At 39.1% G+C, this 25,798-nt stretch overlaps 1 protein-coding gene across 1 annotated transcript in view; it reads right to left on the reverse strand.

The window, feature by feature from the left end:
* LOC308297486 (sodium/potassium/calcium exchanger 3-like) overlaps positions 1 to 25,798 on the reverse strand; it is a gene marked incomplete at both ends in the record, with an annotated part of 178,302 nt that overhangs the window by 112,521 nt on the left and 39,983 nt on the right. The window contains 1 exon segment of the mRNA XM_080740891.1: positions 4,598 to 4,732. Within this exon segment, the coding sequence (XP_080597017.1) occupies positions 4,598 to 4,732 (135 nt within the window).

The raw sequence follows: 25,798 nt of genomic DNA on the forward strand, positions 1-25,798 counted from the left end.
CCATCCATCCATCCACCCATCCATCCATCCATCCATCCATCCACCCATCCATCCATCCATCCATCCATCCATCCATATTTCTTTCTTTCTTTCCCCACCTAGATAAACTTTATTTTACCGCGCTACTCTTACACGCACATGGGCCATACGTCAAATTGACCGGCTTCATCGGGAATCGATTCCTGGCATTTGGCTAAGAGATACATTACATAGTTTAATTTATACTAGTAAGATGCGTCAGGGTAACAAGCGACATCGCGCGCCACAGTGATGTGGACATCAGGGATCTCCATATATGGGCATAAAAGGGATTTTCTCCCCTGGCATTACAGGGATCTCCATATCTCCATATATGGGCATAAAAGGGATTCTGTTAGTGTGACATGACATCTCAGTGAAGCCAGAGTGTGATGTCAGAGCGGTAAACCCATTCTGGTAGAGTGGTTCCCCTGACATCACAGTGACATCAGAGCATGATGACACATTTTTACGGTCTATGAGTTTGCCCATAGACCGTAAAAATGTGTAAACGTCTACATGCGAACAAGCTGTGACATTTCTCATGGTAAACTGTGACCTTTGGTCGCAATAAATGTACTTGTGAATTAATTTTCTCCTTTAATTAAAAATGAAACTTTTCACAAATATGGAGATGACTGACATCATAGTAGGGCTGCAAGCGAACGTTCGGGGATTCGAACGTTCGTTCGTTATGTTGGCAATTGAAGTTCGAAATTAACACATCGGATGCCCACGTGGTGTCTACAAGTCAATTTCTTTGATGTCGCTGGAGGCCCACGGCGCGTTTGACGCGTTGTACAGTAAACTATACTGTACTGTAGCTACTGCACTTGGCTACCGCGGTGATGAAACAAACTCCATTTCCCAACATGCAGCGCGCAATTACGTCACCCGGACGTGCTGTGTGTCTCGTTGACTTCCTGTTTAGCGGCTGCACAAAAATGCTGTTTTCTCCGGATTCTCTTCCTTTTTTCATTTTTTTCTCAAAACGGCAGCCTCTTCTACATGCCGTAACACAAACACTGTGGCTTAGAAATGATAAAAACCGGTCCTGACTGAAAGAAAAGATTTTCGTGAAATAAACAGGACATACTCGGATTACATTTACTCGGATTACTTTTCTCGCCAGTACTCTCGCCGGTAGGTAAAATGACGCGTTGCCATGGGCACCAGCAAATTAAGACATCAAAACCACGTGGGCGTCCGATGTGTTAATGGGTTCAGGTTTTTTTTTTTTTTTTTTATACGAAAAATAATTATCAGAATGTGATAGGCCTATTCAGAATATCACAGTAGTAGAGATAGCCAAATACGAAATAAGTTAGGCCTACCGGTAAACACTAACAGTTAATGGTGACCGTTAAAGCAGTTTTAAAATGCGCCAGAACAGCTTGGAGCGATCAAGGACCGTCCCCCCAATTCCGCTCCTCTTGGGGCCGCGAACCAGCCTCGCTGACACAGGCTTGTTGACATTAGAGTGAAAGCACTCTCAGCTGGGCAGAGACGGACTTGTTTGTTCTCTGAATAGCGAACACCCATCCACGCACCCAAAGATTAAACAGCCTTTCTCCTAAGCATGAGCAAAGATGGATTTCATTGCAAACCCCTAAAGGATCTATAATGCGATTTCTGGGGTTGTTACATCGAGACCAGTTCAGCTCCGACGCAGTCACCAAGTCTAATCATCATCCGTGCAACTCCGCTATACATTGAGCCTGTTCGTCAACAAACTGTGCAACATTTTCTCCGATTGGGTTGGATTTTCCAAGTGTTAGCCTAGGTGTTAATGCGGTCACGCATCAATGCGTTTTCAACGGATAAAACAGCGCATTTAAAACATTTCCTACACTGTTTTAGCTAGTTAAAGGTACAGTACGTTCGATGGTTCGATGGTCCGATTGTTCGGTTTTTATTCAATCGAACGAACCATCGAAGGTTCGATGGTCCGTTCGGAAAATCCCCCCGAAGTTCGAATCCCTAAAACAGGGCTAGATTACAGCCCTACATCATAGATGTCTGACATCTTAGACCACGTGAGACTGACACAGTATGTCCTTATATGGGCATTCCAAGATATGGGCTTAATACTGATGACATCATCGATCTCCATATATGGGCTTAAAAGGGACAAGAAGGATGTTATGGTCAGCACTGCTCGAATGGGGACAAGGACTGACAGATACAGAGATATTTGCTAGTGTGACTCGTCTCAAGGCAACCACACTTGCAATTTCTAATTGCATCTTTCTAGTTTCCATTTCACACCCTAACAAAAAGAAATAAAAAACAATCAGAAACAACGTAGGAATTGTCGGAAATGCCGGTACGTTCAAAATATGGGCGTAAATTGCTTAGCGAATCGGACCCATTGGGTCTATACGTGTGAGTGCACATGTGTACTACTGCAGGGGTCTTCAACAGGGGGTCCGGGACCCCTAGAGGGTCCTCAGAGTTACTACAGGGGGTCCTCCAAATCTTTGTGTGATAGAAACCTTTTTTTTCTCCTTTTTTATATGCATGCACTTGAACCCTAGCGTCCATATTCTGAGAACTTTAGCCGAAAATAGCCAATCTACAAGCTCACAACGCCTCGCGCTGCGAGGCTTTGTGAGGAAAAAAGAGCAGACTAAGTACAGAGTGAAAGGTCAAGTTTATTAAGTACTGACGGTTCAAGTGGTTAAATATCTGAAAACATAAATTGACATGAATCCAAAATACACTGATGATTGTGCTGTCAAACAATTAAACTATATGGAATCTGGGGGTCCCTGCTTCATCTCTCTCTCAGCTAAGGGGTCCTCGGCCTGAAAACGTTGAAGACCCCTGTACTACTGTATGTGCGTGCTGTGCGCTGGTGTGTGATTGGTGGGTGGTGTGTGTGTTTACAGTGAGATCAAGAGCATTGCTTGGCAGGACGTCAGCCTTGTAAAGCCCCAGGATCCCTTATGGAAAATACACACACACACACACACACACACACACACACACACACACACACACACACACACACACACACACACACACAGAGCCGGCACCACAGGGAAGATACGCACACGCGTGCGCGCACACACATACATACACACACACACACACACACACACACACACACACACACACACACACACACACACACACACACACACACACGCCCGCAGAGAAAGCAAACATAAGTTGTTCCAATACAAACGTGTTCTGGGCCAGCCAGCAGCAGAACAACATCTCCTACCTGGGACACATCTCTGTTCTCTGCTTTCATCTCAGGGTGAAGGCCCAACGCACACAGAGTCCCATTTTCCATGTGGGAAAAAAAGCGGATGATGCATGAACACATGGTGTCTTGGGATGGGACGATAAGCGATATTATCATTTATCGTGATATAAAACACTCATGATAATCGTATCGTGGAGATTTCATTTATCATGATATCGTCCTCCGTCACGCACTGGGATCAATTCACCTTTTATTTGCTGAGCTGCATATCTGAGCTGCATATCTGAGCTGCATATCTGTTTTATCATTTAAAACTTCTGTCTGTAAAATGTACTTATAATATACGTACTTGATACAGTCTTTTTTTCTACCAAATATCTTTGCCAAAAAATAGCTGATGCCAAAAAATAGCCAACGCTGACGCGTTGTGAGCTTGTAGATCTGCTATTTTTTTGACAAAATAATGGAGGATAATGGAGGTTGGGGATATTTTGATTATCGCGATAATATCGTAAACTGTGATTTCTTTGGTCACAATAATCGTGACATATGACTTTTTTCATATCATCCCATCCATAATGGTGTCTCTACAGTATGAGCTCATGAACACCGGATCCGAATTTGTCCACATTCGGACAATATTGTTAGTTTTTTTCGGCACGGAAAATCAGACCCGTGTGCAAAGGCCTTTAGTCTCCCTCCTGTCATCTCTCTCTCTGTTTCTCATTGCCTAGGCCGGGGTTCATTCCAGGGACTCTCCGGGTACATGTATGGGGGTCTAAACGGACCCTTGCAAGTCTGTATCTCTGACAGGGGCCTTTTCTACCGGCAAAGAACCGGTTCCAGAACCAGTGCCGGTTCAACTTTCTTGGAACCTTGGTACGTTCTTGTGAACCGGCTTGCGTTTCCACCAGATTGAACCATGATTGAACCAGAGGAACCAAGGATTTTGTGGTTCCCGTTCGGAACCAACTTTTACGGTTCGGAACTGACTCCGGTTCTCACCTCTGGTTCATCCCATAGGCGGGAGAAAGAACCAGAACCGATATTTGCTGGTGGAAAAGGCCCCAGAGTGTATTTGGTTCCATTTGTACACTGTCAGAATTCAGAGATCTTGAAATTGTAAAGTTGGAGAACCATGGGTCGGCCCATGCCGGATATCGTGTTTTTGCTCCTGTCCGTCCGTCCGTGTGTGTATGTGTGTGTGTGTGTGTGTGTGTGTGGGTGTGTGTGTATGTACCGGTATGTGCCAACTTTGTCATTTCAGAAGCCTTCTATATGCCTTCAGCTGCCCTAACCAGAAGTACAGTGTGTGACACAGCCATGTGACAAAGCAGGAATCAAGCATCACACAAATGCACTCACCTGGTTCTGTGCAGTTTTTAGACTTGACGACTTCTGATTCGTTATCGTAGCTGACCTCTTGCAGGAGATGACGTCCTTCCCATCGCGCCTCCTCCCCCACCTCCTCCTTATGCAGGGAGCTGAACACATCGTGGCCTGAAACACATAGAGAGAGAGACTGATTAGTTTCAATTTCACTACAGACGTTGCCATGCATTTGGTGCTTGTGCAGAAATTAATGTTGCTCCAATGTTCCTGTGATGTCCGTGTCAAATAAAATAAATGAAACCAAAACAAATAATTTTATTGCAATAACTACAATAATAACAATTTCACACCCTCACTGTATCTCGGCTTTGGCATTAAGTACTGCATTATAACTGTAAACCGTCACAGGTGTAAATTACGATGTTCCAGTAAGACTCCCTAAGCGACCACCAGGTCGCATAAACAAACTTTAGAAGGTAATGGTAGCCAATCAGGAGGGAATATGGGAAATGGGACAGATCCATGTTGATGACATGACTGTAGAGACACTGTGTACCGCTTTGTGTGATTTTAGGGCAAAATCTGTAGGAGCCAGGGGTGTCATGCTGTGGGCTCGGTTGGGCTCGGCTGGGCTCGGCGAGCCCACACTTATCAAGCTGTACTCAATCGCGACCCACATGCACGCAAGCACGCGCGCGTGCACGAACGCCGTGAAGTTGTGTGGCGGCTCGACGGCTCGGTCAACACTTCATTCCCCTACCTGTCTGCTTTGCATAACAATAGTCTGGTAGGCAGGCTCATTTACACTTGTATATGCGGCCAGCATATACGTTCGCCAAGCATTCTTTGCAGACTTTTAGCTCCTTTCGGAACCTCTCCCTCCGCTATGCAGCTCCTCACTCTTCATGTCATGAGTTTAAATCACTCATTTTGTCAGAGCTGCATAGCAGAGGGACTCGGGAGAGGTTCCGAAAGGAGCTAGCAGACTTTACTGTGTGTGGGTGAGTCTATAAAATCTATGTAAACTAAAGTTATTTTATATAAAACTTAAAGGAAAATACATTAATTGAAACTAAAATAAAAACAACAAATTAACAATGTAACTAAATAATAAGAAATATAATTACATTAAAAATGGTAGGAGCAGTGACCAAAAATGTGTCTTTAAAGAATCGGCCTCATGGTGGCGCTAGAAGAGGGCCATGTGAGAACTGAAGGTTGGGTGTGCAAAGTTTTGCATGGATCGGGGCAACGGTGGCGGACGGACAGCCGCGCATTATTCCATGCATGGGCCATTCTTCTGCAGAGGGTTAGTCATTCTTAGGTATGATCCTGTGGTATACTGCACATTTATGACGGTTCTCAAATCCTGGGCACTTGGAGATACAGTTCCTACATAAGTAAATGTGTGCATGATTTGTAGAATAGGTTGGTCACAGTCTGGTGTTAGCCTGATAAATTATAATGTACTGAACTTGCAGAACATATCTAGTACATATCTAGGCCATTTATCTGTGTGTGTGTGTGTGTGTGTGTGTGTGTGTGTGTGTGTGTGTGTACGCACACACACGTGAGCGTGTGTATGTGCGTGTTTATGCTAGTGTTGATTTCGTCGACTAAAACTACGACAAAATAATGCTCGTTTATTTCCTTTTTTTTTAATGACGAAAACTCTCATAAATATACTGACAATTTCACATCACACGGCCAGGGCTATGGCAAGACATGATTATGAATGGGGAATGAGGAATTCATATCTACAGTCAGTGACACGCATAACATATGGTCACTGTTGGGCAGAAACCTCGTATCTCCAAGTTTCAAATTTGTATGTTTTGTAGCAAAGTAAAGCCCTGCTTCATCATACAAGGCCAGGGCACAAAACTAGTGAAAACAGCTAATCTACAAGCACACAATGCCTCGCGGTGCGAGGTGTTTAGAGATGCTCTGATTGCTATTTTTGGGGCCGATACCGATCAAATGGAATCAGTATCTGCCGATACCGATATTCCCGATCACAGCGTCAAATCCATAAATTCTTGTATTTATTGTGTTACAGTAGCAGCATTTATATATTTAATGATTCTTCTTAGAAAAAACATTGAAAGCGACGATATATAAAGTGGGTTTGTATGATTTTGGAGGTGTCTGGGCGAGCCTCCACCAACTGAAGTGACAAAAATAACAATGTGAGTGTGTGACTCGCTGTACGCCGATTGACCCGGTACAAGCAGGCGGGCTCCAGACAGCACAAACTATGGTATTAGTTGACACTACCTTGTTTCCCTGCAAATGTGTGTCCTTGGATTCTCTCTGACGAACAAAGGCAGGAGGAAGATGAGACACTTTTTACATCATTGTTGTGTGTATGTGTGAGAGAGAGAGAGAGAGAGAGAGAGAGAGAGAGAGAGAGAGAGAGAGAGAGAGAGAGAACTATGCGAACAGTTAGCACGATTTTGCTTGTAGTCTGAAGTTTAACCCATTTAGGCCTAGAATTATTTAATGATATAACTATTGAAAAATAGCAGATCTACAAGCTCACAGCGCGGCACCGAGTGTTGCGCTGCAAGCTTGTAGATCTGCTACTTTTTTTTAAATCGTGATTTTTTATTTTTTTTTGCATGTCTTTGAATATATCTTATGTATATATTATGAATATATCTTTTGTAACATTTGTAAGTAAAATATTTGCTTCTGGGGGGTCCCTAGAACAAGATATTTTGAGATGGGGGTCCGCGGCCAAAATGCATGTAATTTAGGGGGTCCTTGACATGAAAAAGTTTGAAAACCACTGATTTAGAAGAAGGACATTTATAGAATCGGGTCGAAAATATTCAAAGATAGCAGATCTACAAGCTCGCAAGCGCGGCACTCAAGCTTGTAGATCTGCTATTTTTTTAATAGTTAATAAATGAGAAGATGCTCACTGTATGTTAGGCATTCATAAGGCACGTTGAGCCTCGGTATTTCAATCATTTTGATGGGTGGATTCTAACACAGTATAGCATATCGTCGTTGTCGGGTGGAAACCTCGTATCTCCGAGTTTCAAATGTGTACGTTCTTTCGCGAAGTAAAGCCCTGCTTCATCATACAAGGCCGTCACGCAAATGTAGTGAAAACAGCAGATCTACAAGCACTAGATCTTGTAGATCTGCTGTTTTCACAGGTTTAAATCATTTTTAAAATGATAAATGCAAAACGAACGGTTTTGGACATATATAGGCTGGGTGGGGGGTGGTCTGTGGGGCAGAGTGCTTGCTCATTGTCATCTGGGTCACCGTATCCTCCAGCGCCACCCCCCCCCCCCCTCCCCCACAGCTCCAACCCCTCCCTTACTCCTCCCAGCGCACGATGGGGATGTGGGTTCTTGACTGACGGCCGTGCTGAGGCCCGCGACTAAAAATAGCCTCGGCAGAGGACTGGATATATTTATCCACACAGAGAAATATGAAACGCTTCAGACTCCCGCAACGTGATGGAGGAGATGAGGGGCGGGGGGGTGGGGGGGGGAGGAGGCAGAGACAGAAGGTGGTGAGAGATGGGACGATAAGCGATATTATCGTTTATCGTGATAAAAAAAACACTCACGATAATCGTATCGTGGAGATTTATTATATTGTGATATCGTCCTCCATCAGGCACTGGGATCAATTCACCTATGCCGAGCTGCATATCCGGTACCACTTGAACCCTCTATTGGTAAAACGTACTTATAATATATATACTTGATTATAGTCTTTTTTTCACTCTCAATTTTTTTTTGCCCCACCCCCTTGTTTCCCCTATCCTGTACATACAGTATAGTGTTTTTATAACTGCAATATTATTGAATGTTTTCTTTGCTTGCTATTTATTATCTGCATGAATTAAATACCGAGGACTTCCAACGTAAAAAGACCGTAAAAGGTCTTATTTGAGATGTTCCTTTTAGGCAGGGTGTTTAACTGTACTTGTACTGTACTACATTTCTATTGTATTGACTATACTTGTACTGTTCTCCATTTTTGTCTAATAAAATAATCAATCAATCAATCAATATCAAATGTCTTTGCTAAAAAATAGCCGATCTACAAGCTCACAACACGTCGCAACTGCTATTTTTTTTGGCAAATGTTCCGCCCCAGGATAATGGATTTTCATTATCGCGATAATATCGTAAATCACGATTTCTTTGGTCACAATAATGGTGATGTGACATGTTCATATCGTCCCATCCCTGAAGGTGGAGAGAGACAATCTAAGCCGAGGAGAGAACAATGGAGACGAGGAAGAAGGAGACACAAGGACAAAGAGGAGGAAGAGGAGGATGAGGCAATTATGGAGAGGAAGAGGAAAACAAAGGAAGGGGGGATGAGTCTGGGACAGAAACCAGCAGGATGAAGAAGACTCATTTATAACACAACCGCACGCTGCGCTGTCTGACAGATATAACTGCATTGCTGTTCTATTTTCATCACTATCTCCATTATTTTCGTCTAGCAAATCAGTCATTCGACAAAACACAAATTGGCCAACAACTCTCTGATAAGATTTTGTGTGCATATACAGTTTCACTCAGCATGTATTGTAGTAGAAAATACATTCTAAATACTCCTATATTCATTGAAGAGTTAAAGGGGCCCCACCATGCTTTTCAAAATATATATTTGCCAGACCCATGAAATGGGTAGGCCTACATAAGCAAATGTCGGTCTGTCCGGGTTTTCTATATAAAGGGTATATATGATGATGACATGATGATGACATGCCTACAAAAGGCATGATGTCATAAATGATGATGACAGACAGGGGGTCTGGCACAACCAGGTTGACCTGGTCTAGTTTATATAAATATTGGTCCATAATAAGGTTTTATACAGGTTTTAGACTAAACAACAACTCTGTCTGTCTCTAATTCCAAGCCATTTCAGAAGCAATACCAAAATGCCCTTTGTTGGCAACGGGGCACTGTCTTTGAACGATACAGAGAAGATTAGCATGGTACCATGATGAGAACCATGTAGAGTCAATCCAATCAAGCCAATTTTACCACTTTACCCTAACCCTAACCTCATGGTTCACCTCACAAAAATAAAGGAAACTTGACTTCGCTCCATTATATCTCCCCTTTAATAATACCAATTTGTATTGTGTTTTATATCATTTTTATTGTTGATTCGTCACCTTTACAATGAGGTACAGCTTGTAAGCATGGGCCATTCGAGGCATGAGCTACACAGCCAAACGTGTGTAGTGCCAACCAAAATTTTGCGAAAATATACATTTCTGCTGGCATTTACTCTCGTTTTGGGATGCCCTGACACTGAGCTTTTTTCTCTACCTTATTACTGTGGGAGAGTAAAATCATTCAATGCTCCAAGCAACAAAGGTGAACACCAAAAGAACAGTATTGCAGGCCTGCCAGGCCATGCCTTGCTCGGTCTAGGTCTAACCCTTTGGGTATATGTCTCTATTGAGGTCCATCGAGAGTGCTGCCAAATAGCTTAGTGCTTAGTCCGAGATTTGCCCCAGATATGACCGGAAGGCCTGTTTATACTGTATAAGGTTAATGATGTCATAGTGATGACATCAGTCTGACAACGCATGCTGTCTATGACGCTAGTCTCATGTGACATGCTGTCTATGACGACAGTCGAGGGATTATCTCCATATATAGGATTCTTAGCCCGAATGTCTTACAGTATATTATTGAAATGGTAGCCAATGTTTGACCAGTTTTAATAGCATAGTTTGTTGACCAGCACTGCTCTACAGGCGAGAGAACACAGTCTATGTTGTGATGCTCTGCAGACTAGAGAACATACTAGGCCGAACGCTGCCAAACTGTGTCACTATCAACTCGCAAAAAAGGCTTCAGTTGTTGTGACACTCTTGACCTCTGCACACACTTCCCCTAAGCAAATGCTTGCACGTGTGTGCGTGTGTGTGTGTGTGTGTGTGTGTGTGTGTGTGTGTGTGTGTGTGTGTGTGTGTGTGTGTGTGTGTGTGGCTGTGTGTGCGTGTGTGTGTGTGTGTGTGTGTGTGTGTGTGTGTGTGTGTGTGTGTGTGTGTGTGTGTGTGCGCGTGGCTGCGTGTCCGTGTGTGTGTGCGTGCGCGTGCATGTGTGAAATACACTACATTAAGGCCAAGTGCAGGAATCATCCACTTGCTCTAATTTTAGAGCATGGAACCGTAGGGGCAGAGCAGTCTAGAAGAGGTTCTGTCTGTCTGTCTGTCACGCTGCTAGTAGGCCAATGATATTTGGATATTTTTCACATTATCGTATGTTTTTTTTTAATACTTCAAATATTTAACATTTTAAAATGTACATTTGTAATAAGACAAGGGAGGTTTGGTTGGGATGAAACTTTGTCCCAAATATGAAGAAAACCAACGTCATGATACTGTTGTCAGAGTACAGACACAAATTGACCACATGACATCTGAGAGCCACATGGAAACCACACAATTATCAGTCCCTGTCTTGTTCTCTCTCCGTCTCTCTGCCTCTCTTTCTACTAGGCTGGCTGAAAGGTACAGGAGATGGTCTCTCTGGCGGCTCATTAAAGGACCGCTTCACCCATTTTCAACCTATCTTCATATAATTGGACAGTTCAGAAACCTGCTTACCAGTGACATCAAGATTTGATTTTGTCCTATTAACACAAGAACAATGGCTTTCATTATAGCATGCTAGCTTTCCAACAACAGAAAGCCTGCATTTTCTATTGGCTTGGATTACCCATCAATGATGTCACAGGTAGGCGGGTTTCTGAACTGTCCACAGCCCTCCTCTGAGACACAGACGAGTAGACAAAATGGTGCCATATTATAATGGAGCAATAGTGAGGACCAATGAGATAGGTTGAAAATAGGCAAAGTACAATCTTGAGGTATTTGTACTTTACTTGAGTATTTCCAATTTCCAATGCTTTTACTTCTACTCCACTACATTTCGGACCAAATATTGTACTTTTACTCCACTACATTTATTTGAAAACTATAGTTACTATAGTTACTTTGCAGTTATACATTATAATATTACAAAACATGCATTAACCAATTTAGCCCTATTTTATACTTAGGCTATTTGAAAATAGCCGATCTACAAGCATCGCGATGCATTCCCTTACCAAAAAGTAGTATACTTACGTATACTCTGAGTATACTTGTTATGAACTAAGTATACTTTGTCTAAACTAATACTTTGGTAAGTATACTTTTCTGTTTACTTAAAATGTACTATCAGGAATATACTTAACAAAAGTATACTTAGTTTATACTGACGAGTACACAGCAAAAGTTTAAGTATACTTTTCCTTCATTTCAAGTGCAGCCTATATTCTATAGTACTTATAGTACAAGTAAATCAAAATGTTCTACCTGCCTGCATGCAACATGGAGTGTTCTTATACAGTATCTGGCTTGTGGGTGTATACTTGTATATTTCTCACACAGGCTGCTTGAGGTAGTTGCCCTACACTGTGCACCTGTAGTGCTTATACTTGATGTATACTAGATTTATACTTGAACTGCACTATTTTCATACATGAAGTATACCATTTATATACTCCAAACATACTATGCGTGAACTTAATGTACACTACTCTTTTACTTGCAGTGTACTTGAATTGCACTTTTCTTATACTTGAGGGGTACCATATTTATTTACACAAAATGTATATACTACAAACATACTATGCGTGAACTTAATGTACACTACTCTTTTATTTGCAGTGTACTTGAATTGCACTTTTCTTATACTTGAGGTATACTATGGTCATACTTCAACTGCACTACTTTTAAACTTGCACCATACCGGTTATATACTCTAAACATACTGTGCGTGAACTTAATGGACACTACTCTTTTACCTGCAGTGTACTTGAATTGCACTTTTCTTATACTTGAAGAATACCAGTTATATACACAAACCATACAGTGCGTGAACTTAATGGACACTACTCTTTTACTTGCAGTGTACTTGAATTGCACTTTTCTTATACTTGAGGTGTACCATGTATTTTCACAAAACATACTATGTGTGAACGTAATGTACACTACTCTTTTGCTTGCAGGGTACTTGAATTGCACTTTAATTATGCATGACGTATACTACGATTGTACTTGAAATGCACTATTATATACTGCAAACATACTATGCGTGAACTTAATGTAAACTTGCAGTGTAATTGAATTGCACTTTTATTATACTAGAGGTATACCATTTATACACAAAACATATTATGTGTGAACTTAATGTACACTACTCTTTTAATTACAGGGTACTTAAATTGCACTTTTCTTATACTTGACGTATACTACATTTATACTTGAATTTCACTACTTTTAAACTTGAATTGCACTTTTCTTATACATGAGGTATACTATGGTCATACTTCAACTGCACTACTTTTAAACTTGCAACATACCAGTTATATACTCTAAACATACTGTACGTGAACTTAATGGACACTACTCTTTTACCTGCAGTGTACTTGAATTCTACTTTTCTTATACTTGAAGAATACCAGTTATATACTCAAACCATACTGTGCGTGAACTTAATGGACACTACTCTTTTACTTGCATTGTACTTGAATTGCACGTTTCTTATACTTGACGTATACTACGTTTATATTTGAACTGCACTATTTTCATACTTGAGGTATACCATTAATATACTACAAACATACTATGCTTGAACTTAATGTACACTACTCTTGTATTTTCAGTGTACTTGAATTGCACTTTTCTTATACGTGAGGTATACTATGGTCATACTTCAACTGCACTACTTTTAAACTTGCAACATACCAGTTATATACTCTAAACATACTGTGCGTGAACTTAATGGACACTACTCTTTTACCTGCAGTGTACTTGAATTGCACTTTTCTTATACTTGAAGAATACCAGTTATATACTCAAACCATACTGTGCGTGAACTTAATGGACACTACTCTTTTACTTGCATTGTACTTGAATTGCACGTTTCTTATACTTGACGTATACTACGTTTATATTTGAACTGCACTATTTTCATACTTGAGGTATACCATTTATATACTACAAACATACTATGCTTGAACTTAATGTACACTACTCTTGTATTTGCAGTGTACTTGAATTGCACTTTTCTTATAATTGAAGTATACTATGGTCATACTTCAACTGCACTACTTTTAAACTTTCACCATACCGGTTATATACTCTAAACATACTGTGCGTGAACTTACTGGACACTACTCTTTTACCTGCAGTGTACTTGAATTGCACTTTTCTTATACTTAAAGAATACCAGTTATATACTCAAACCATACTGTGCGTGAACTTAATGGACACTACTCGTTTACTTGCATTGTACTTGAATTGCACGTTTCTTATACTTGACGTATACTACGTTTATATCTGAACTGCACTATTTTCAGACTTGAGGTATACCATTTATATACTCCAAACATACTATGCGTGAGCTTAATGTACACTACTCTTTCATTTGCAGTGTACTTGAATTGCACTTTTCTTATACTTGACGTATACTACATTTATACTTGAATTTCACTACTTTTAAACTTGAATTGCACTTTTCTTATACGTGAGGTATACTATGGTCATACTTCAACTGCACTACCTTTAAACTTGCACCATACCAGTTATATACTCTAAACATACTGTGTGTGAACTTAATGGACACTACTCTTTTACCTGCAGTGTACTTGAATTGCACTTTTCTTATACTTGAAGAATACCAGTTATATACTCAAACCATACTGTGCGTGAACTTAATGGACACTACTCTTTTACTTGCATTGTACTTGAATTGCACGTTTCTTATACTTGACGTATACTAAGTTTATATTTGAACTGCACTATTTTCATACTTGAGGTATACCATTTATATACTAAAAACATACTATGCGTGAACTTAATGGACACTACTCTTTTACTTGCATTGTACTTGAATTGCACGTTTCTTATACTTGACGTATACTACGTTTATAATTGAACTGCACTATTTTCAGACTTGAGGTATACAATTTATATACTCCAAACATACTATGCGTGAACTTAATGTACACTACTCTTTTATTTGCAGTGTACTTGAATTGCACTTTTCTTATACTTGAAGAATACCATTTATATACTACAAACATACTATGCGTGAACTTAATGGACACTACTCTTTTATTTGCATTGTACTTGAATTGCACGTTTCTTATACTTGACGTATACTAAGTTTATATTTGAACTGCACTATTTTCAGACTTGAGGTATACCATTTATATACTACAAACATACTATGCGTGAACTTAATGGACACTACTCTTTTACTTGCATTGTACTTGAATTGCACGTTTCTTATACTTGACGTATACTACGTTTATATTTGAACTGCACTATTTTCAGACTTGAGGTATACCATTTATATACTCCAAACATACTATGCGTGAACTTAATGTACACTACTCTTTTATTTGCAGTGTACTTGAATTGCACTTTTCTTATACTTGAAGAATACCAGTTATATACTCAAACCATACTGTGCATGAACTTAATGGACACTACTCTTTTACTTGCATTGTACTTGAATTGCACGTTTCTTATACTTGTTGTATATTACGTTTATATTTGAACTGCACTATTTTCAGACTTGAGGTATACCATTTATATACTCCAAACATACTATGCATGAACTTAATGTACACTAGTCTTTTACTAGCAGTGTACTTGAATTGCACTTTTCTTATACTTGAGGTATACTACGTTTATACTTGAACTGTACTATTTTCTTACTTGAAGTATACCATTTAAATACTCCTAACATACTCTACGTTAACTTACTGTACAGAACTCTTTTACTTGCAGTGCACTTGAATTGCACTTTTCTTAGCTTGAAGTATACCATGTATATACTCAAAACATACTGTGCGTGAACTTAATGTACACTACTCTTTTACTTGCAGTGTACTTGAATTGCACTTTTCTTATACTTTAGGTATACCATTTATATACTGTACACAAAACACACTATGTGTGAACTTAATGTACACTACTCTCTTACTTGCAGTGTACTTGAATTGCATGTTTTTTATAGTTGACGTATACTATGTTTATACTTGAACTGCCCTATTTTCATACTTGAAGTATAGCATTCATATACTGAAAATATACTATGTGTGAACGTAATGTACACTACTCTTTTACTTTGAATGTACTTAAATTGCACTTTTATTATACTTGAGGTATACTACGTTTATACTTTAACGTACTATGCGTGAACTTAATGGACACTACTCTTTTACTTGAATTTCACTTTTCTTATACGTGACGTATACTACGTTTATATTTGAATTACTTTTAACCTTGAAGTATACCATTTATATACTCAAACTATACTATGCATGAACTTAATGTGCACTGCTCATTTACCTCTAGTGTACTTGAATTGCACTTTTCTTATACATGAGGTATACTACGTTTATATTTGAGCGGCACTTTTTTCATACTTGAAGTATACCATTTATATGCTCGGAACATACTATGCATGAACTTGATGGACACTACTCTTTTACTTGAATTGCACTATTCTTATACTTGACGTATACTACGTTTATATTTGAATTGCATTAATTTTAAACTTGAAGTATACCATTTATATACTCAAAACATACTATGCGTCAACTTAATGGACACTACTCTTTTACTTGCAGTGTACTTGAATTGCACTTTTTTTTAATACTTTACGTATACTACGTTTATACTTGAACTGCACTATTTTCATACTTGAAGTATACCATTTATATATTCAAAACATACTTGAATTGCACTTTTCTTATACTTGAGGTATACTATGTTTATACTTGAACTGCACTATTTTCATTGTAGCGACGGGGTGCAACTAATTAATAAGTATTGTAATGGTTAAAGAAAGACAGAGTGTGAAATATTATAGCTTTGGAAATGGAGGACTGTATACTCTGGAGTTGAGGTTATGCCCACCACAGGGCTCCAGTCAAAGAGCAGTAATCAATGATGACACTTGATGGCGTTTTATGTGTTTTTTATAAAGGAGGTAGTTGGTGGACACAAACATACACAATGATGAATGGTATCTGAAAATATAGAAATACTACATAAGGATAAGGAGACAATAAACAATATGCAGTAGTAACCTACACAAATTCAGCATATTACTGAAATGAGCCATGCACTCATGTGCCAGCTTAGACCCAGCATGCACTCACACACAGGTTAGACTAGGGCCTGTTAGCTTAGCCACTGAAGTTTAGCTAGCAAACACAATTACAAAAACAAACTTTTTAAACCACACACAGATCAATTCTGATACAATGACCTGTTACCACATGAACCATTATTGTTCTGCAGGACAGAAAACAACTCACTTTGTCAAGAACGCATTCTTATGTGCATATGTTTGTGTGTGGCTGCACTCATGCATGTAAACAGTTGGGGTCCTCTGTTCAAGTGGTGCCCAAACAACTGCCTCAACTAAAGTGTCACCTGGGTCCTGATCAGAGGGTACCTGAGACATGCCTGCTCTAAATGGGGACAATAAAGGTGGTGATGGGGTTTGGTGTTGCTGAACTGTCTGTAGATTTCACTCTGAATGTGTAGACTTGCCGGTCCCATTATACACCTACAAATGAACAGATAAAGCACATTAGTTATGGGACTCAACAGTAGTAATATACTTTGAATTGACAAGTAGAATGCCAAGATGTGTGATGATAATACCTTTGTCTGATGTTCTCCTCCTCCCAGGGTGGTGTTCGGGCAAAAGAGTTCCCTCCGGGAACACACACCCTATTTATAGTCCTGGGAGGGTGAAACCAAGTGGGAAGTGGATAGAGGGGAGATTGAGAATGATTCTAATGCATTTAATAATACAAAAGTACTTAAAACACTAGCACATGGATATGCTCCTTTAATCCATATCTCCAATTACCACTATGCCCACTAAATGTGTACACCGTCACCCACCATACATTATTAAATGCATTAGAATCATTTTCAATCTCCCCTCTATCCACCCCCCATTTGGCTTCACCCTCCCAGGACTATAAATAGTGTGCGTGTTCCCGGAGGGAACTCTTTTGCCCGAACACCACCCTGGGAGGAGGAGACAGACAAAGGTAAGGGTTTTTACAAATAACAGCTTTACATTATCTTCACAAATCTTGAGTATTCTACTTGTCAATTCAAAGTATATTACTACTGTTGACTCCCATAACTAATGTGCTTTATCTGTTCATTTGTAGGTGGATAATGGGACCGGCAAGTCTACACATTCAGAGTGAAATCTACAGACAGTTCAGCAACACCAAACATTCCCCCAACTGTTTACATGCATGAGTGCAGCCACACACAAACATATGCACATAAGAATGCGTTCTTGACAAAGTGAGTTCTGTCCTGCAGAGCAATAATGGTTCATGTGGTAACAGTTCATTGTGTCAGAATTGATCTGTGTGTGGTTTAAAAAGTTTGTTTTTGTAATTGTGTTTGCTAGCTAAACTTCAGTGGCTAAGCTAACAGGCCCTAGTCTAACCTGTGTGTGAGTGCATGCTGGGTCTAAGCTGGCACATGAGTGCATGGCATTTCAGTAATATGCTATGTTTGTGTAGGTTACTACTGCATATTGTTTATTGTCTCCTTATCCTTATGTATTATTTCTATATTTTCAGATACCATTCATCATTGTGTATGTTTGTGTCCGCCAACTACCTCCTTTATAAAAACCACATAAAACACCAAGTGTCATCATTGATTACTGCTCTTTGACTGGAGCCCTGTGGTCGGCATAACCTCAACTCCAGAATATACAGTCCTCCATTTCCAAAGCTATAATATTTCACACTCTGTCTTTCTTTAACAATTAAAATACCTATGCAGAACTGTGTTAGAATATTAATTAGTTGCACCCCGTCGCTACAATGAAAATAGTGCAGTTCAAGTATAAGCATAGAATACCTCAAGTATAAGAAAAGTGCAATTCAATGTTTTGAGTATATAAATGGTATACTTCAAGCATGAAAATAGTCTAGTTCAAGTATAAACGTAGTATACGTAAAGTATAAAAAACGTGCAATTCAAGTACACTGCAAGGTAAAGAGTAGTGTACATTAAGTTCATGCATAGTATGTTTTGAGTATATAAATGGTATACTTCAAGTAATAAAATAGTGCATTTCAAGTATGCAAGTAGTATACCTCACGTATAAGAAAAGTGCAATTCAAGTACACAGCAAGTGTACATTAGGTTCACGCATAGTATGTTTTGAGTATATAACTGGTATACTTCGAGTATGAAAATAGTGCAGTTCAAGTATGACCATAGTATACCTCAAGTATGAGAAAAGTGCAATTAAAGTGCACTGCAGGTAAAAGAGTAGTGAACATTAAGTTCACGCACAGTATGTGTTGAGTATATAAATGGTATACTTCGAGTATGGAAATAGTGCAGTTCAAATATAAACACAGTTTACGTCAAGTATAAGACAAGTGCACAGCAAGTAAAAGAGTAGTGTACATTAAGTTCACGCATAGTATGTTTTGAGTATATAAATGGTATACCTCGAGTATGAAAATAGTGCAGTTCAAATATAAACGTAGTATACGTCAAATATAAAACAAGTGCAGTTCAAGTAAAAGAGTAGTGTCAATTAAGTACACGCATAGTATGTGTTGAGTATATAAATGGTATACTTCAAGTTTTAAAGTAGTGCAGTTCAAGTATGACCATAGTATACCTCAAGTAAAAGAAGAGTGCAATTCAAGTGCACTGCAGGTAAAAGAGTAGTGTACATTAAGTTCACGCAGAGTATGTTTTGAGTATATAAATGTTACTATTCAAGTTAAAAGTATTGCAGTTCAAGTATGACCATAGTATACCTCAAGTATAAGAAAAGAGTAGTTCAAGTGCACTGCAGGTAAAAGAGTAGTGAACATTAAGTTCACGCACAGTATGTGTTGAGTATATAAATGGTATACCTCGAGTATGGAAATAGTGCAGTTCAAATATAAACGTAGTATACGTCAAATATAAAACAAGTGCAGTTCAAGTAAAAGAGTAGCGTCAGTTAAGTACACGCATAGTATGTGTTAAGTATATACATGGTATACTTCAAGTTTTAAAGTAGTGCAGTTCAAGTATGACCATAGTATACCTCAAGTAAAAGAAGAGTGCAATTCAAGTGCACTGCAGGTAAAATAGTAGTGTACATTAAGTTCACGTACAGTATGTTTTGAGTAAATAAATGGTATGATTCAAGTTTAAAAGTAGTGCAGTTCAAGTATGACCATAGTATACCTCAAGTATAAGAAAAGAGCAATTAAAGTGCTCTGCAGGTAAAAGAGTAGTGAACATTAAGTTCACGCACAGTATGTGTTGAGTATATAAATGGTATACTTCGAGTATAGAAATAGTGCAGTTCAAATATACACGTAGTATATGTCAAGTATAAGCTAAGTGCAATTCAAGTACAATGCAAGTAAAAGAGTAGTGTATTAAGTTCACGCCTAGTATGTTTTGAGTATATAACTGGTATACTTCAAGTATAAGAAACGTTCAATTCAAGTACACTGCAGGTAGAATAGTAGTGTACATTAAGTTCATGCATAGTATGTTTTGAGTATATAAATGGTATACTTCAAGTTTAAAAGTAGTGCAGTTCAAGTATGACCATAGTATACCTCAAGTATAAGAATAGTGCAATTCAAGTAAAAGAGTAGTGTCCATGAAGTTCACGCATAGTATGTTTTGAGTATATAACTGGTATGGTTCAAGTTCAAAAGTAGTGCAGTTCAAGTATGACCATAGTATACCTCAAGTAAAAGAAGAGTGCAATTCAAGTGTACTGCAAGTAAAAGAGTAGTGTACATTAAAATCACGCATAGTATGTTTTGAGTATATAAATGGCCTACCTCGAGTATGAAAATAGTGCAGTTCAAATGTAAACGTAGTTTACGTCAAGTATAAGACAAGTGCACTGCAAGTAAAAGAGTAGTGTACATTAAGTTCACGCATAGTATGTTTTGAGTATATAACTGGTATGGTTCAAGTTTAAAAGTAGTGCAGTTCAAGTATGACCATAGTATACCTCAAGTAAATGAAAAGTGCAATTCAAGTGCACTGCAAGTAACAGAGTAGTGTACACTAAGTTCACGCACAGTATGTTTTGAGTATATAAATGGTGTACTTCAAGTTTAAAAGTAGTGCAGTTCAATTATGACCATAGTATACCTCAAGTAAAAGAAAATTGCCATTCAAGTATGACCAAAGTCTTCCTCAAGTAAATGAAAAGTGCAATTCAAGTGCACTGCAAGTAAAAGAGTAGTGTACATCAAGTATGTTTTGAGTATATAAATGGTAACTTCAAGTTTAAAATTAATGCAATTCAAATATAAACGTAGTATACGTCAAGTATAAGAATAGTGCAATTCAAGTAAAAGAGTAGTGTCCATTAAGTCCACGCATAGTATGTTTTGAGTATATAACCGTTATACTTCAAGTATAAAATAGTACTGTTCAAATGTAAACGTAGTACAATTCAAGTACCCTGCAGGTAAAAGAGTAGTGTACATTAAGTTCATGCATAGTATGTTCCGACTATATAAATGGTATACTTCAAGTATGAAAAAAGTGCTGTTCAAATATAAACGTAGTATACCTCATGTATAAGAAAAGTGCAATTCAAGTACACTAGAGGTAAAAGAGTAGTGCACATTAAGTTCATGCATAGTATAGTTTGAGTATATAAATGGTATACTTCAAGGTTACAAGTAGTGCAGTTCATATGACCTTAGTATACCTCAAGTACAATAAAAGTGCTATTCAAGTACACTGCAGGTAAAAGAGTAGTGTACATTAAGTTCACGCATAGTATGTTTTACGTATATAAATGGTATACTTCAAATTTAAATGTAGTGCAGTTCAAGTATGACCATAGTATACCTCTCGTATAAGAGAAGTGCAATTCAAGTAAATAAGTAGTGTACTTAAGTATACATCTGAGTATATGAATGGTTTATTTTAAGTAAGGGAATAGCACAATTCTAGTGTATGAATACAATAATGTAAGTATACTCATATATACTTCATATATACTTTAAGTAAACTTAGAGTTTACTCGAGTATACTCAAAAGTGGGCCAATTCAGATTACTTTTAGTACGGTAGGTATACTGTAAGTATACTAACTAGTACACTAACTAGTACATGTGTTAGTATACTACTTGTACATAAATATCAGTATACTTGTACTTAAAGTATACTTAAGAAATATACTCAAAGTTGACTTAAGTATACTTAGAAAAGTAAACTTGAAGTTTACTACTTTTTGGTAAGGGTTGTGAGCTTGTAGATCTGCTATTTCCAAACATTTTGTACTTTTACTGGCACTTTAAGTACATTTTGATGCCAATACGTTTGTACTTTTACTCGAGTACATTTTGAATTCCGGACTTTTACTTCTACATTGCTGTATTGATACTTTTACTTAAATGAGTAGTTCACCACTTTTCAACCTGTCTTCATATAATAGGTCCTCACTAATGTTCATGATAAAATATCACAATTTTTTTCTACTCAGTCCAAGTCTCCTAGGAGAGCTGTGGGAAGTTCAGAATCCATTGTCTTGTGACATCATCATTTTCCAAAAAAAAAATTAATCAATATTTTTGAAAAAAATATTTAGATTTTTATTATCGCGAGAACAATGGCTTCCACTTTAAAATTGCAACTTTTCAGGAATAAAAAGCCTGCAGTTTCTATAGGCTGGATTGGCAATCGATGATGTCACAAGACGATGGGTTTCTCACAGCCCTCCTTTGAGAGAAAAAAAAAAAAAAGAAAAAAGCTATTTTTGAGTGAGGACCAATTATATGAACATAATGTTGAAAAGTGGTGGAGTGCCCCTTTAAGTACATTTTGATGCCAATACATTTGTACTTTTACTCGAGTACATTTTGAATTCCGGACTTTTACTTCTACATTGCTGTATTGATACTTTTACCTAAGTATAAAATGTGAGTACTTTTTCCACCACTGCACACAGACACACAGTGTAGACAGACCTGCAGTGTGTACAACCAACACCACCTTTGCACAGGTTACCAGGGTGATGCAACATAGCCGGGTGATGAGGGGGTGAAGGGTGTGGGAGTGATGGGTGACATGATGCAAACCACTGAGTGACAGAGGAACATGCAAATGGATGCTATGAAACACTCTGTGCTACCGCTATCCACTATGACATACACCAGGGGTCTTCAACGTTTTCAGTCCAAGGACCCCTTAGTTGAGAGAGAGATGAAGAAGGGACCCCCACAACCTTATCATAGATTCCATATAGTTTCATTGTTTGACAGCACAATCATCAGTGTATTTTGGATTCATGTCAATTTGTGTTTTCAGATATTTAACCACTTGAACCGTCAATACTTAAAGGTGATACACCATGAAATTTCACTTTTCCTATTTTAAAACCTTTTTTTGGGGTCCCACTAGCACTCACAAAGTCCCATTTCTGACCGATGTGTCTTTCTCTTGTTTTGAGAAGGCGAAGGTTAAAAGTATCCCACGGGTTCTCAAAACAGGCTGTCCAGATTTGCTGCCGATTGTGACGTCATCTGCCGATTGTGACGTCATCATAAAAAATAAAAAAAATCTAAAAAACATTTTTTTTTCAAAAAAGTTTTTTTTTCAAAAAAAGAATGTTTTCAAAAAAAGGGGGGGGCGCGGTTCAGGCCAAAGGTGGTACTGCAGCTGAAATGCTCTGAGAGCCATTCAAAAATGAGAGAGGCTCTCTATTCAGGAGTGGTAATTTAGCCTCAAACCTTTTGAAAAACGTTTTTTTGGGACATAAACAATATGACATAAATACTTTTTAAATGCATGGTGTATCACCTTTAAAAGGATCCCTGGCTAATATGACAAATATGCCTTAATACATTATAATTGCCCTCTATAACTACATTGTAAAATTAAAAACACCTTAAATATTTTATTTCTCCTAGAAATAGCTAATCTTTCACTCAATAGGGGAAATGCCTGTCGCAAGTTGATGATGTCATAAATGTCATGTGTAATTTTTATGGCATGCATGTGCAAAAAAACAAAACACAAAAACATTTGAAATATTGATTTGATGCTCATATTAACCATAGGAAGTATTACGTTTCTTTTTATTTGCAACTCGGAACAATGTAAATAGGGAATGAATGCCCCGCCCTTTAATGCAAACCCCATTATACCTGTTTTCATAGGACCCGTTTTGACCATCTGTCTGCCTGTGTCCATTTATGCCCATATATGGAGATATCTCTATCTGTCTGTCTGTCGGCGTCCATTTTATGTCCATATATGGAGATCACTGCAGTTATAGTTCTGGGTCCATTTTATGCCCATATATGCCCATTATGGAGATATCTGTCTATGTGCGTCCATTTTATGCCCATATATGGAGATCTTTGTGATTCTGCGTCCATTGTATGCCCATATATGCCATATATGGAGATATCTGTTTATCTGCGTTCATTTTATGCCCATATATGAGATCTCTGTCGCTTTTTCAAACAGATGGTCAAAACGGGTCCTATGACAACAGGTATAATAATGAGTCAGCGCTTGCGCCAATTTCCTCCGGAACAGCCTGATGTCAACAATCAGCCCGCATAAGGAGATTCCGAACGTTTCGCACCGGTTAGGGAAAACCGCGCGTCGGGTCGGGTCGAGGCCCGGCACTGCACTCCGTGCCGCGGCGGGGAACGGAGTGCAGTGAACGGGGAATCTGAAGCCGGTGGGACGAACGGTTCTCGAGATACGCGGATTACAGACAGACACGCAGACACGCACGCACGCAGAGACTTCTCGCATTTATAGATAGATTAAGGCATATTTGTCATATTACCCAGGGATCCCTTTAATAAACTTGACCTTTCACTCTGTACTTGGTCTGCTCTTTTTCCCCTCTACACCAAAGCTCTTTGCCAAAAATAGCCGATCTACAAGCTCACAACGCCTCGCAGCACGAGGTGTTGTGAGCTTGTAGATCTGCTATTTTTGGCAAAAGTTCTCCGAATATTGACGCTAGGGTTCAAGTGGTTAATATAAAAAAGGAGAAAAAAAGTTTCTATCACTCAAAGATTTGGAGGACCCCCTGTAGTCACTCTGAGGACCCCCTAGGGGTCCCGGAGCCCCTGTTGAAGACCCCTGAACATGCATCAATGCTCCTTTCAAACTTTTTGAGCCCAAGAAGGCATACCAAAAGGGCTTAAGTCAAGGCTTAAGTTATCACTTATCAAAAATAAATCATTACAAGCACCTACTCTTTAGCCTGACACTCAGCCTGAATTGACATTTTGTTTCACTCCATTATTCAGTCTGAACGTGCTTCCATACACATACGTTTCTGGGAAGGGCGTTGCCAAAGAGGCAGTCTTCTGCGATTGGTTCACCGCCTGGCCAATCACAACAGTAGCAAAGCAGACAACGTAGTTGTTATTGGTGTTGTTATGTGGCTGGCTAGCCTGTTGCTTGCTACTTGCTAACCAAAGAAACAGGCAGAATAGGAGCGCTACAAACTAGTAATCAAACACAACATAACATGTCTGCTACTGATGTTTCATAGCAAGATCACATGTTACCGCGGCGGGCGACACAATGTTTATGGTTGGGAATGTGCGGTACGGTACGGTACGGCGGCGGCGCTGGTTTACTTGGAATCGCAAACATGAGTTCTGGGAAAACCCCACCCACGCTGCTCACAAGCGACGCTGATTCGCGACGCTGATTCGCCATACGGAAAAACCTCTTCAATGAGAGCACCACCAGACCCCTGAAATGCCCGGAACACATTTTTAAAGGGGTGTGGCTAGCGATTCAGGGTCTGGAACCAGGCTACCTACTCTTTGTCTCTCTTCTCTACTGTTTCTCCTTAACTCTCCCCACGCTTTGAACGTTAACGTTCGCCCCATTTTTTACAGAACCTCGATGCCAATACGGCGCTCGTTCGTTCGTTCGTCTGATGACTGTAAGCTGATGAGGGGTCGCGCGGCCGTGTACTATAAACACATTTTCCGTGGTGATGGTGTAAAAAATCCATTATGCGTTACATCAACGGAGACAATTTCACTTCCTTGTTGATTTCCTCTGGCCCCGGAGCTCTGTAGCCAGTGACTGGTCTTCTTCTTCTTCAACACATAACAGGCAAATTCACATTCATTCTCGCAT

Source organism: Nannobrachium achirus (assembly GCF_963921795.1).
Source record: "Nannobrachium achirus genome assembly, chromosome: 13".
Classification (NCBI taxonomy): Eukaryota; Metazoa; Chordata; class Actinopteri; order Myctophiformes; family Myctophidae; genus Nannobrachium; species Nannobrachium achirus.